General features: G+C 38.8%; 1 protein-coding gene across 1 annotated transcript in view; it reads right to left on the reverse strand.

Annotated features, from left to right (window-relative positions):
* Positions 1-3,653: 3,653 nt before the first annotated feature.
* LOC137332540 (golgin subfamily A member 6-like protein 26) overlaps positions 3,654-16,142 on the reverse strand; it is a 74,189-nt gene continuing 61,700 nt past the window's right edge. The window contains exon 7 of the mRNA XM_067996452.1: positions 3,654-3,988. Coding sequence (XP_067852553.1) covers positions 3,984-3,988 — 5 coding nt within the window. The 3' untranslated portion in view covers positions 3,654-3,983. The remainder of the gene's footprint in view (positions 3,989-16,142) is intronic.

Genomic DNA, 16,142 nt, shown 5'->3' on the forward strand with positions numbered 1-16,142 from the left:
ACAACATGGAAACAGGCCCTTCGGCCCAACATGTCCATGTCGCCCAGTTTATACCACTAAGCTAGTCCCAATTGCCTGCACTTGGCCCATATCCCTCTATACCCATCTTACCCATGTAACTGTCCAAATGCTTTTTAAAAGACAAAATTGTACCCGCCTCTACTACTGCCTCTGGCAGCTCGTTCCAGATGCTCACCACCCTTTGAGTGAAAAAATTGCCCCTCTGGACGCTTTTGTATCTCTCCCCTCTCACCTTAAATCTATGCCCCCTCGTTATAGACTCCCCTACCTTTGGGAAAAGATTTTGACTATCTACCTTATCGATGCCACTCATTATTTTATAGACTTCCATAAGATCACCCCGAAACCTCCTACTCTCCAGGGAAAAAAGTCCCAGTCTATCCAACCTCTCCCTATAAGTCGAACCATCAAGTCCCGGTAGCATCCTAGTAAATCTTTTCTGCACTCTTTCTAGTTTAATAATATCCTTTCTATAATAGGGTGACCAGAACTGTACACAGTATTCCAAGTGTGGCCTAACTAATGTCTTGTACAACTTCAACAAGACATCCCAACTCCTGTATTCAATGTTCTGACCAATGAAACCAAGCATGCTGAATGCCTTCTTCACCACCCTATCCACCTGTGACTCCACTTTCAAGGAGCTATGAACCTGTTCTCCTAGATCTCTTTGTTCTATAACTCTCCCCAACGCCCTACCATTAACGGAGTAGGTCCTGGCCCGATTTGATCTACCAAAATGCATCACCTCACATTTATCTAAATTAAACTCCATCTGCCATTCATCGGCCCACTGGCCCAATTTATCAAGATCCCGTTGCAATCCTAGATAACCTTCTTCACTGTCCTCAATGCCACCAATCTTGGTGTCATCTGCAAACTTACTAACCATGCCTCCTAAATTCTCATCCAAATCATTAATATAAATGACAAATAACAGCGGACCCAGCACCGATCCCTGAGGCACACCGCTGGTCACAGGCCTCCAGTTTGAAAAACAACCCTCTACAACCACCCTCTGTCTTCTGCCGTCAATCCAATTTTGTATCCAATTGGCTACCTCACCTTGGATCCCGTGAGATTTAACCTTATGTAACAACCTACCATGCGGTACCTTGTCAAAGGCTTTGCTGAAGTCCATGTAGACCACGTCTACTGCACAGCCCTCATCTATCTTCTTGGTTACCCCTTCAAAAAACTCAATCAAATTTGTGAGACATGATTTTCCTCTCTCAAAACCATGCTGACTTCCTAATCAGTCCCTGCCTCTCCAAATGCCCGTAGATCCTGTCTCTCAGAATACCCTCTAACAACTTACCCACTACAGATGTCAGGCTCACCAGTCTGTAGTTCCCAGGCTTTTCCCTGCTGCCCTTCTTAAACAAAGGCACAACATTTGCTACCCTCCAATCTTCAGGCACCTCACCTGTAGCGGTGGATGATTCAAATATCTCTGCTAGGGGACCCGCAATTTCCTCCCTAACCTCCCATAACGTCCTGGGATACATTTCATCAGGTCCCGGAGATTTATCTACCTTGATGCGCGTTAAGACTTCCAGCACCTCCCTCTCTGTAATATGTACACTCCTCAAGACATCACTATTTATTTCCCCAAGTTCTCTAACATCCATGCCTTTCTCAACCGTAAATACCGATGCGAAATAGTCATTTAGGATCTCACCCATCTCTAATGGTTCCGCACATAGATGACCTTGTTGATCCTTAAGTGGCCCTACTCTCTCCCTAGTTACTCTTTTGCCCTTTATGTATTTGTAGAAGCTCTTTGGATTCACCTTTGCCTTATCTGCCAAAGCAATCTCATATCCCCTTTTTGCCCTCCTGATTTCTCTCTTAACTCTACTCCGGCAATCTCTATACTCTTCAAGGGATCCACTTGATCCCAGCTGCCTATGCATGTCATATGCCTCCTTCTTCTTTCTGACTAGGGCCTCAATCTCCCGAGTCATCCAGCCTTGCCCTTCACTTTATAAGGAATGTGCTTACCCTGAACCCTGGTTTACACACTTTTGAAGGCCTCCCACTTACCAGACGTCCCTTTGCCTGCCAACAGACTCTCCCAATCAACTTCTGAAAGTTCCTGTCTAATACCATCAAAATTGGCCTTTCCCCAATTTAGAATTTTAACTTCTGGGCCAAACCTATCATTCTCCATAGCTATCTTAAAACTAATGGAATTATGATCACTGGTCCCAAAGTGATCCCTCACTAACACTTCTGTCACCTGCCCTTCCTTGTTTCCCAAGAGGAGGTCAAGTTTTGCCCCCTCTCTAGTCGGGCCATCCACATTCTTAATTCCATCTCTCAACTTGTATTTCACACAACACAATCCACAGAACTCCAAACCTTCTCCACATTTGTATCTGTGAAGTGACCCTTTAAATAGTCGAGGGTTAGGGTTAGGGATCTTGTCCTGCAGGTCCGCTCATGCGCAATGGAGACGCGAAACCTGGAAGTAAAATGAAAATGAGGAATCCCTATTGAAATCGGACATTCCCACTTGACCCACGATGTTGTGCATTTGTCGCCCGCTATCATCCCCCTTGCTCAGATTCCACCTCTGTATTACCATCGGGCCCATTGAGTCCACTAAGACTTTTAGGTCTCTTAATTTCAAAATTACAGAGTTAGATCAAAAGAGTCCAAATAAATACCTTACACTTATAACTGGGAATCAGGGGAATTCTTCCAAAAATACAGAGGAACTGATGCAAAAATGAATGCAAAATATAGTATGTGTGGCGAACAATGATAAAGTAGCAGGGGCACTGTGGGCAATTTTCCTTCCTTCCCCCTCCCCTTACCTCAACTTAAGTCAGGCGATATGCTTTTCGCATATGCTTGAGTTGACCCTGGATGAGCCAGTCCAGTTCTTTGGGTTCAGCTAATTAGCCTGGCCCTGATAGTCCACGGGTGCCGATTTTGGCGAATGTGACGGGATTGCACCTGCCTGTGCCCTCCAATACTGACTCCTGCCAGAGTTTGTGGGGACATTGGGAGGGAACCTCATTTGCATGGGGCAAGTCATGCAAGTGCCTCTTGAGGTGCATCTTTGGCTGCTCCATAAGTCTGGAAGCTTGGACTACAGCCTGCCTGCTTCTTAATGACTGGCTTAGTTTGTTTTGAATATGGAAATCAGCTCATTAATAGCATATACTGGCACTGAGGCTAACAATATTATTTAAAGACACGAACATAGGAATTGCTACATGAAAAAAGACCAAGGTTCATCTAGTTTGTCTTCTACCATCCTGTAGTCACATGATACAATGATAATGGAGTTGTTGACTAAACGGAGCCATCAATCTCTATCAGTTAGTCTACATGTGCATGTGCGAGGAAAACCCCAGTGGTGGAGAGCTTTGGGAACCATAGGTCCAAAGTCATCTGTTCCTCCCAAGCACGTCATGTCACGTCTCAAATTACTCATGTACACAAACATGCAGGTTACATCACCAAATTTGTTTGCCAGGCATCAAAAGGAAAATCAGACTATATTATCAGACATTCTATTACTTGTCCAAACTGAAAAGGTTCAGTGTTATTAAGTTAAATGGAGCATTCATTATGATGAGGATGACTACCGTTCACAATAAATCAAAAAACATAAACAATTTATTGTCTCACGTTGTTTTATTGAGTGAATGAGGTCAGTCAGTAGCTCTTTTCTTCTGTGTGATGACCTTTCCTCAACGCAGTGACCTCTACTGAATAAACGTTGGTTTCCTGTCGTGAATTGAGAAATTTCATTAAAAAATGAGCATGTCCCTCAGTGAGACGGATGACAGATTTCATTGAACATTCTCCATGGGTAGTTTGAATTGCTTGAGGTCATTAGTATTATTTCACACCCACTTCAAATGTTCGTTAACAAATGCCGTTGGAATTAGAGAGTTGGATGGATGGATGGATGGATGGATGGATCGCTGAATCAGTACTTTCTATTAACCTGGAAAAATAAAGGTAATGTTTCCATGAGACAAGTATCCCCCATGTTACAAATCTAGGCTGGAGCCCTAAATTCCTGGGGCCAGGTAGGGTAGAAATGAGGCATAATTTGGGGGTGCAACTCAGAGCTGCTGGATTTTTGCCTCACATAAGAACCCCCACAATTTCAGTCCAGGAGGGGTGGGCGCTTCTTGGGAAAATATGACCAAAGTCTGCTTTGGGGCCAGGCGTAGGTTCCAGCATCAGCCTCTGAGGCTCAGTAAAGCGGACTTTTGCAATACTCAAGCAGGGTTCAGGGAGACCTTACAACATGCCCAGAGGGCGTTGCCAGTAGTGTGCTCAGTGCTGTACAATATCTGATTTGGATGAGAATTTAGGAGGCATGGTTAGTAAGTTTGCAGATGACACCAAGATTGGTGGCATTGTGGACAGTGAAGAAGGTTATCTAGGATTACAACGGGATCTTGATAAATTGGGCCAGTGGGCTGATGAATGGCAGATGGAGTTTAATTTAGATAAATATGAGGTGATGCATTTTGGTAGATCGAATCGGGCCAGGACCTACTCCGTTAATGGTAGGGCGTTGGGGAGAGTTATAGAACAAAGAGATCTAGGAGTACAGGTTCATAGCTCCTTGAAAGTGGAGTCACAGGTGGATAGGGTGGTGAAGAAGGCATTCAGCATGCTTGGTTTCATTGGTCAGAACATTGAATACAGGAGTTGGGATGTCTTGTTGAAGTTGTACAAGACATTAGTTAGGCCACACTTGGAATACTGTGTACAGTTCTGGTCACCCTATTATAGAAAGGATATTATTAAACTAGAAAGAGTGCAGAAAAGATTTACTAGGATGCTACCGGGACTTGATGGTTTGACTTATAGGGAGAGGTTGGATAGACTGAGACTTTTTTCCCTGGAGAGTAGGAGGTTTCGGGGTGATCTTATGGAAGTCTATAAAATAATGAGGGGCATAGATAAGGTAGATAGTCAAAATCTTTTCCCAAAGGTAGGGGAATCTATAACGAGGGGGCATAGATTTAAGGTGAGAGGGGAGAGATACAAAAGGATCCAGAGGGGCAATTTTTTCACTCAAAGGGTGGTGAGTGTCTGGAACGAGCTGCCAGAGGCAGTAGTGGAGGCGGGTACAATTTTGTCTTTTAAAAAACATTTGGACAGTTACATGGGTAAGATGGGTATAGAGGGATATGGGCCAAGTGCAGGCAACTGGGACTAGCTTAGTGGTATAAACTGGGCGACATGGACATGTTGGGCCGAAGAACCTGTTTCCATGTTGTAAACTTCTATGATTCTATGATTCTAAGTTTATAGATTCCATTGATGGTGTTTATAGATTCTGTGATGGTGTTTATAGATTCCAGTGATGGAGTTTATTGATTCCACTGATGGTGTTGATAGATTCCACTGATTGGAGTTTTTGATTCTACTAATGGAGTTTATTGATTCCACTGAACAAGTTAATACATTCTACTGAGGAGTTGATCGATTCCAATGATGGAGTTCATAGATTTCATTGAAGGAGTTTATAGATTCTACTGATGGAGTTTATAGATTCAACTGATGGAATTTTTCGATTCCACTGAACGAGTTTATAGATTCTACTGATGGAGTTTATAGATTCCACTGATGGAGTTTTTGATTCTACTGATGAAGTTTATAGATTATACTGTTGGAGTTTATCTCTGGCATGGTTATTCTGGCATGGGTGGAGGATTGGTTATCTATCAGGAAGCAGAGAGTTGGGATAAATGGTTCATTCTCAGACTGGCAACCAGTAGCCAGTGGTGTTCCGCAGGGGTCGGTGCTGGGTCCCCAACTCTTTACAATCTATATTAACGATTTGGAGGAGGGGACCGAGTGTAACATATCAAAGTTTGCAGATGATACAAAGATGGGAGGGAAAGTAGAGAGTGAGTAGGACATAAAAAACCTACACGGGGATATAGACAGGCTGGATGAGTGGGCGGAGATTTGGCAGATGCAATACAATATTGGAAAATGTGAGGTTATGCACTTTGGCAGGAAAAATCGGAGAGCAAGTTATTATCTTAATGGCGAGAAACTGGAAAGTACTGCAGTACAAAGGGATCTGGGGGTCCAAGTGCAAGAAAATCAAAAAGTTAGTATGCAGGTGCAGCAGGTGATCAAGAAGGCCAATGGAATGTTGGCATTTATTGCTCGGGGGATAGAATATAAAAACAGGGAGGTATTGCTGCAGTTATATAAGGTATTGGTGAGACCGCACCTGGAATACTGCATACAGTTTTGGTGTCCATACTTTAGAAAAGACATACTTGCTCTCGAGGCAGATCAAAGAAGGTTCACTCGGTTAATCCTGGGGATAAGGGGGTGGACATATGAGGAGAGGTTGAGTAGATTGGGACTCTACTCATTGGAGTTCAGAAGAATGAGGCGATCTTATTGAAACATATAAGATTGTGAAGGGGCTTGATTGGGTGGATGCAGTAAGGATGTTCCCAAAGATGGGTGAAACTGGAACTTGGGGGCATAATCTTAGAATAAGGGGCTGCTCTTTCAAAACTGAGATGAGGAGAAACTTCTTCTCCATCAGTGGAATCTATAATCTCCATCACTGGAATCAAGAAACTCCATCAGTGAAATCTATCAACTCCATCAATGGAATGTATAAACTCCATCACTGGAATGAATAAACTCCATCAGTGGAATCTATAAACTCCATCAGTGGAATCTATAAACTCCATCAATGGAATGAATAAACTCCATCAGTGAAATCTATCAACTCCATCAATGGAATGTATAAACTCCATCACTGGAATGAATAAACTCCATCAGTGGAATCTATAAACTCCATCAATGGAATGAATAAACTCCATCAGTGAAATCTATCAACTCCATCAATGGAATGTATAAACTCCGTCAGTGGATTCAATAAACACCAACAGTGGAATCTATCAACTCCATCACTGGAATTTACGAACTCCATTATTGGAACTGATAAACCCCTCAGTGGAATCTATAAACTTCATCAATGGAATCCATACACTCCATCATTGGAATTTATAAACTCCATCAATGGAATCAATAAATTCCACCAGTGGAATCAATAAAATCCATCAGTGGAATCTATAAACTCCATCAATGGAATCTATAAACTCCATCAGTAGAATTAATAAACTCCATCAGTGGAATCTATAAACTGCATTAGTGGAACCAATAAACTCCATCAGTGGAATCTATAAACTCCATCAGTAGAATTAATAAACTCCATCAGTGGAATCTATAAACTGCATTAGTGGAATCAATAAACTCCATCAGTGGAATCAATAAATGCCTTCAAAGGAATCAATAAACTGCATCAGTGGAATCTATAAACTCCATCAGTGGAATCAATAAACTCAATCAGTGGAATCAATAAACGCCTTCAAAGGAATCAATAATCTCCATCAGTGGAAACTGTAAACTCCATCAATGGTATCTATAAACTCCATCAGTGGAATCAATAATCTCCATCAGTGGAATCAATAAATTACATAAGTGGAATTTATAAACTCCTCAGTGGAATCTATAAACTCCATCAATGGAATCTATAAACTCCCATCAGTGGAATCAATAAACTCCATCAGTGGAATCAATCAACTCAATCAGTGGAATCAATAAATTACATCAGTGGAATCGAAAAACTCCATCAGTGGATTCAATAAACACCATCAGTGGAATTTATAAACACCATCATTGAAACTGATAAACTCATCAGTGGAATCAGTAAACTCCATCAGTGGAATTAATAGATTATACTGATGGAGTTTATCGATTCCACTGATGGAGTTTATTGATTCCACTAAACGAGTTTATAGATTCCATTGATGGAGTTTATAGATACCATTGATGGAGTTTATTGATTCCACTGATGGAGTTTATTGATTCCACTAAACGAGTTTATAGATTCCACTGATGGAGTTTATAGATTCCACTGATGGAGTTCATAGATTCCATTGATGGAGTTTATAGATTCCACTGATGGAGTTTATCGATTCTACTGATGGAGTTTATTGATTCCACTGATGGAGTTTATAGATTCCACTAATGGAGTTTATTGATTCCACTGATGGAGTTTATAGATTCCACTGATGGAGTTTATTGATTCCACTAAACGAGTTTATAGATTCCACTGATGGAGTTTATAGATTCCATTGATGGAGTTTATAGATTCCACTGATGGAGTTTATGGATTCCACTGATGGAGTTTATTGATTCCACTGATGGAGTTTATAGATTCCACTGATGGAGTTTATAGATTCCACTGATGGAGTTTATAGATTCCACTGATGGGAGTTTATGGATTCCACTGATGGAGTTTATAGATTCCACTGATGGAGTTCATAGATTCCACTGATGGAGTTTATTGATTCCACTGATGGAGTTTATAGATTCCACTGATGGAGTTTATAGATTCCACTGATGGAGTTTATTGATTCCACTGATGGAGTTTATAGATTCCACTGATGGAGTTTATAGATTCCACTGATGGAGTTTATAGATTCCACTGATGGAGTTTATAGATTCCACTGATGGGAGTTTATGGATTCCACTGATGGAGTTTATAGATTCCACTGATGGAGTTTATAGATTCCACTGATGGGAGTTTATGGATTCCACTGATGGAGTTTATAGATTCCACTGATGGAGTTAATAGATTCCACTGATGGAGTTTATAGATTCCACTGATGGAGTTTATAGATTCCACTGACGGAGTTTATAGATTCCATTGATGGAGTTTATAGATTCCATTGATGGAGTTTATCGATTCCATTGATGGAGTTTATAGATTCCATTGATGGAGTTTATCGATTCCATTGATGGAGTTTATAGATTCCACTGATGGAGTTTATAGATTCCACTGATGGAGTTTATAGATTCCACTGACGGAGTTTATAGATTCCATTGATGGAGTTTATAGATTCCATTGATGGAGTTTATCGATTCCATTGATGGAGTTTATAGATTCCATTGATGGAGTTTATCGATTCCACTGATGGAGTTTATAGATTCCATTGATGGAGTTTATAGATTCCATTGATGGAGTTTATCGATTCCATTGATGGAGTTTATAGATTCCATTGATGGAGTTTATCGATTCCACTGATGGAGTTTATAGATTCCACTGATGGAGTTTATGGATTCCACTGATGGAGTTTATAGATTCCACTGATGGAGTTAATAGATTCCACTGATGGAGTTTATAGATTCCACTGATGGAGTTTATCGATTCGACTGATGGAGTTTATTGATTCCACTGATGGAGTTTATTGATTCCACTAAACGAGTTTATAGATTCCACTGATGGAGTTTATAGATTCCACTGATGGAGTTTATAGATTCCACTGATGGAGTTTATAGATTCCATTGATGGAGTTTATAGATTCCACTGATGGAGTTTATGGATTCCACTGATGGAGTTTATAGATTCCACTGATGGAGTTAATAGATTCCACTGATGGAGTTTATAGATTCCATTGATGGAGTTTATCGATTCCACTGATGGAGTTAATAGATTCCACTGATGGAGTTTATAGATTCCATTGATGGAGTTTATCGATTCCACTGATGGAGTTTATTGATTCCACTGATGGAGTTTATCGATTCCACTGATGGAGTTTATCGATTCCACTGATGGAGTTTATCGATTCGACTGATGGAGTTTATCGATTCCACTGATGGAGTTTATAGATTCCATTGATGGAGTTTATAGATTCCACTGATGGAGTTTATTGATTCCATTGATGGAGTTTATAGATTCCATTGATGGAGTTTATCGATTCCACTGATGGAGTTTATAGATTCCATTGATGGAGTTTATAGATTCCATTGATGGAGTTTATAGATTCCATTGATGGAGTTTATAGATTCCATTGATGGAGTTTATCGATTCCACTGATGGAGTATATAGATTCCACTGATGGAGTTTATGGATTCCACTGATGGAGTTTATAGATTCCATTGATGGAGTTTATAGATTCCATTGATGGAGTTTATCGATTCCACTGATGGAGTTTATAGATTCCACTGATGGAGTTTATGGATTCCACTGATGGAGTTTATGGATTCCACTGATGGAGTTTATGGATTCCACTGATGGAGTTTATAGATTCCACTGATGGAGTTTATAGATTCCACTGATGGAGTTTATCGATTCCACTGATGGAGTTTATAGATTCCACTGATGGAGTTTATCGATTCCACTGATGGAGTTTATAGATTCCATTGATGGAGTTTATAGATTCCACTGATGGAGTTTATTGATTCCATTGATGGAGTTTATAGATTCCATTGATGGAGTTTATCGATTCCACTGATGGAGTTTATAGATTCCATTGATGGAGTTTATAGATTCCATTGATGGAGTTTATAGATTCCATTGATGGAGTTTATAGATTCCATTGATGGAGTTTATCGATTCCACTGATGGAGTTTATAGATTCCATTGATGGAGTTTATAGATTCCATTGATGGAGTTTATCGATTCCACTGATGGAGTTTATAGATTCCACTGATGGAGTTTATGGATTCCACTGATGGAGTTTATCGATTCCACTGATGGAGTTTATAGATTCCATTGATGGAGTTTATAGATTCCATTGATGGAGTTTATCGATTCCACTGATGGAGTTTATAGATTCCACTGATGGAGTTTATGGATTCCACTGATGGAGTTTATGGATTCCACTGATGGAGTTTATGGATTCCACTGATGGAGTTTATAGATTCCACTGATGGAGTTTATAGATTCCACTGATGGAGTTTATCGATTCCACTGATGGAGTTTATAGATTCCACTGATGGAGTTTATCGATTCCACTGATGGAGTTTATAGATTCCATTGATGGAGTTTATAGATTCCACTGATGGAGTTTATTGATTCCATTGATGGAGTTTATAGATTCCATTGATGGAGTTTATCGATTCCACTGATGGAGTTTATAGATTCCATTGATGGAGTTTATAGATTCCATTGATGGAGTTTATAGATTCCATTGATGGAGTTTATAGATTCCATTGATGGAGTTTATCGATTCCACTGATGGAGTTTATAGATTCCATTGATGGAGTTTATAGATTCCATTGATGGAGTTTATCGATTCCACTGATGGAGTTTATAGATTCCACTGATGGAGTTTATGGATTCCACTGATGGAGTTTATCGATTCCACTGATGGAGTTTATAGATTCCATTGATGGAGTTTATAGATTCCACTGATGGAGTTTCTGGATTCCACTGATGGAGTTTATCGATTCCACTGATGGAGTTTATAGATTCCATTGATGGAGTTTATAGATTCCATTGATGGAGTTTATCGATTCCACTGATGGAGTTTATAGATTCCATTGATGGAGTTTATAGATTCCATTGATGGAGTTTATAGATTCCATTGATGGAGTTTATAGATTCCACTGATGGAGTTTATGGATTCCACTGATGGAGTTTATAGATTCCACTGATGGAGTTAATAGATTCCACTGATGGAGTTTATTGATTCCATTGATGGAGTTTATCGATTCCATTGATGGAGTTTATAGATTCCATTGATGGAGTTTATAGATTCCATTGATGGAGTTTATCGATTCCATTGATGGAGTTTATAGATTCCATTGATGGAGTTTATCGATTCCACTGATGGAGTTTATAGATTCCACTGATGGAGTTAATAGATTCCACTGATGGAGTTTATTGATTCCATTGATGGAGTTTATCGATTCCATTGATGGAGTTTATAGATTCCATTGATGGAGTTTATAGATTCCATTGATGGAGTTTATCGATTCCATTGATGGAGTTTATAGATTCCATTGATGGAGTTTATCGATTCCACTGATGGAGTTTATAGATTCCACTGATGGAGTTTATGGATTCCACTGATGGAGTTTATAGATTCCACTGATGGAGTTTATTGATTCCATTGATGGAGTTTATAGATTCCATTGATGGAGTTTATAGATTCCACTGATGGAGTTTATTGATTCCATTGATGGAGTTTATCGATTCCATTGATGGAGTTTATAGATTCCATTGATGGAGTTTATCGATTCCACTGATGGAGTTTATAGATTCCACTGATGGAGTTTATGGATTCCACTGATGGAGTTTATAGATTCCACTGATGGAGTTAATAGATTCCACTGATGGAGTTTATAGATTCCACTGATGGAGTTTATCGATTCGACTGATGGAGTTTATTGATTCCACTGATGGAGTTTACAGATTCCATTGATGGAGTTTATTGATTCCACTGATGGAGTTTATTGATTCCACTAAACGAGTTTATAGATTCCACTGATGGAGTTTATAGATTCCACTGATGGAGTTTATCGATTCCACTGATGGAGTTTATAGATTCCATTGATGGAGTTTATAGATTCCACTGATGGAGTTTATGGATTCCATTGATGGAGTTTATCGATTCCACTGATGGAGTTTATAGATTCCACTGATGGAGTTTATTGATTCCATTGATGGAGTTTATAGATTCCACTGATGGAGTTTATGGATTCCACTGATGGAGTTTATAGATTCCATTGATGGAGTTTATCGATTCCACTGATGGAGTTTATAGATTCCACTGATGGAGTTTATAGATTCCATTGATGGAGTTTATAGATTCCACTGATGGAGTTTATAGATTCCATTGATGGAGTTTATAGATTCCACTGATGGAGTTGAGAGATTCCATTGATTAAGTTCATTGCTTCCATTGATGGAATTGACAGATTCCACTGATGGAGTTTATTGATTCCATTGATGGAATTGTTCGATTCCATTGATTAAGTTCATTGATTCCATTGATGGAGTTTATCAATTCTAATGATAGAGTATATAATTTTGACTGAAGGAGTTTATATATTCCACTATGGAGTTTATTGATTCCACTGGTGAGGTTTATAGATTCCACTGGTGAGGTTTATAGATTCCACTGATGGAATTTATAAATTACAATATTGTAGTTCATAAATTCCATTGATGGAGTTTATAGATCCCACTGATGGAGTAAATAGTTTCGACTGCTTTAGTTTATTGATTCCATTGATGAAATTTATAGATTCCATTGATGGTGTTTATTGATTCCATTGATGGAGTTGAGATTTTCCACTGATGGAGTTTATAAATTACAATGATTTAGTTTATAGATTCCACCGATGGAGTTGATCGATTCCACTGATGGAGTTTATTGATTCCACTTTTGGAGTTTATAAATTCCACTGATGGAGTTTATAGATTCCACTGATGGGAGTTTATTGATTCCACTGATGGAGTTTATTGATTCCACTGATGGAGTTTATTGATTCCACTTTTGGAGTTTATAAATTCCACTAATGGAGTTTATAGATTCCACTGATGGGAGTTTATTGATTCCACTGATGGAGTTTATTGATTCCACTGATGGAGTTTATTGATTCCACTGATGGAGTTTATAAATTCCACTGATGGAGTTTATAGATTCCACTGATGGGAGTTTTTGATTCTACTAATGGAGTTTATTGATTCCACTGATGGAGTTTGTTGATTCGATTGATGGAGTTTAGAGTTTCCACTGATGGATTTTATAAATTCCACTGCTGGAGTTTACAGTTTCCACTGATGGAGTTTATTGATTCCACTTTTGGAGTTTATAAATTCCACAGCTGGAGTTTACAGTTTCCACAGCTGGAGTTTACAGATTCCATCGGTTGAGTTTATAGATTCCACTGAAGGAGATTATAAATTCCATTGATGGAGTTTGTTGATTCGATTGATGGAGTTTAGAGTTTCCACTGATGGAGTTTATAAATTCCCCTGATGGAGTTTCTTGATTCCATTGATCGAGATTATAGATTCCACAGATGGGATATGTTGATTCCATTGATGGAGTTTATAGATTCCACTGATGCAGTTGATAAATTCCCCTGAAGGAGATTATTGATTCCACTGATGAGGTTCATGGATTCCACTGATGGAGTTTATTGATTCCACTGATGGAGTTTATTGATTCCACTGATGGAGTTTATTGATTCCACTGATGGAGTTTATTGATTCCACTGGTGGAGTGTATAAATTCCACTAACTGAGTTCTTTGTTTCCACTGATGGAGTTTATTGATTCCATTGACGGAGTGCATGGATCCCACTGATGGAGTTTGTAGATTCCACTGATGGTGTTTATTGATTCCACTGATGGAGTTTATATATTTCACTGATGGAGTTTATAAATTACACTGCTGGAGGTTACCGTTTCCACTGATGGAGCTTATTGGTTCCGTTGATGGAATTTATAGATTCCATTGACGGAGTTTTTAGATTCCAATGAAGGAGTTTAAGATTCAATTGACGGAGTTTTTAGATTCCAATGAAGGAGTTTGTAGATTTCATTGATGGAGTATATTGATTCCATTGATGTAGTTTACAGTTCCCACTGATGCGGTTGATAAATTCAAATGATGGAGCTTATAGAGTCCACTGATTAAGTTTATAAATTCCACTGATGGAGTTAATAGTTTCGACTGCTTTAGTGTATTGATTCCATTGATGGGATTTATAGAATCCATTGATGGTGTTTATTGATTTCATTGATGGGGTTTAGATTTTCCACTGATGGGAGTTTATAAATTACAATGATGCAGTTTATAGATTCCACTGATGGAGTTTATAGATTCCACTGATGGAGTTTATCGATTCCACTGATGGAGTTTATCGATTCCACTGATGGAGTTTATAGATTCCATTGATGGAGTTTATAGATTCCACTGATGGAGTTTATCGATTCCATTGATGGAGTTTATAGATTCCACTGATGGAGTTTATAGATTCCACTAATGGAGTTTATAGATTCCACTGATGGAGTTTATAGATTCCATTGATGGAGTTTATAGATTCCACTGATGGAGTTTATAGATTCCACTGATGGAGTTTATAGATTCCATTGATGGAGTTTATTGATTCCACTGATGGAGTTTATAGATTCCATTGATGGAGTTTATAGATTCCATTGATGGAGTTTATTGATTCCACTGATGGAGTTTATCGATTCCATTGATGGAGTTTATAGATTCCACTGATGGAGTTTATAGATTCCACTGATGGAGTTTATTGATTCCACTGATGGAGTTTATAGATTCCACTGATGGAGTTTATAGATTCGACTGATGGAGTTTATAGATTCCATTGATGGAGTTTATAGATTCCACTGATGGAGTTTATAGATTCCATTGATGGAGTTTATAGATTCCACTGATGGAGTTTATAGATTCCACTGATGGAGTTTATAGATTCCACTGATGGAGTTTATAGATTCCATTGATGGAGTTTATAGATTCCACTGATGGAGTTTATAGATTCCATTGATGGAGTTTATAGATTCCACTGTTGGAGTTTGTAGATTCCACTGATGGAGTTTATAGATTCCATTGATGGAGTTTATAGATTCCATTGATGGAGTTTATCGATTCCACTGATGGAGTTTATAGATTCCACTGATGGAGTTTATAGATTCCATTGATGGAGTTTATAGATTCCACTGATGGAGTTTATAGATTCCATTGATGGAGTTTATAGATTCCACTGATGGAGTTTATAGATTCCACTGATGGAGTTTATAGATTCCATTGATGGAGTTTATAGATTCCATTGATGGAGTTTATAGATTCCACTGATGGAGTTGAGAGATTCCATTGATTAAGTTCATTGCTTCCATTGATGGAATTGACAGATTCCACTGATGGAGTTTATAGATTCCATTGATGGAGTTTATAGATTCCATTGATGGAGTTTATAGATTCCATTGATGGAGTTTATAGATTCCACTGATGGAGTTGAGAGATTCCATTGATTAAGTTCATTGCTTCCATTGATGGAATTGACAGATTCCACTGATGGAGTTTATAGATTCCATTGATGGAGTTTATAGATTCCACTGATGGAGTTTATAGATTCCATTGATGGAGTTGATAGATTCCACTGATGGAGTTTATAGATTCCATTGATGGAGTTTATAGATTCCACTGATGGAGTTTATAGATTCCACTGATGGAGTTTATAGATTCCACTGATGGAGTTTATAGATTCCACTGATGGAGTTTATAGATTCCATTGATGGAGTTTATTGATTCCACTGATGGAGTTTATAGATT

The sequence above is a fragment of the Heptranchias perlo genome, chromosome 2 (genome assembly GCF_035084215.1).
Source record: "Heptranchias perlo isolate sHepPer1 chromosome 2, sHepPer1.hap1, whole genome shotgun sequence".
NCBI lineage: Eukaryota > Metazoa > Chordata > Chondrichthyes > Hexanchiformes > Hexanchidae > Heptranchias > Heptranchias perlo.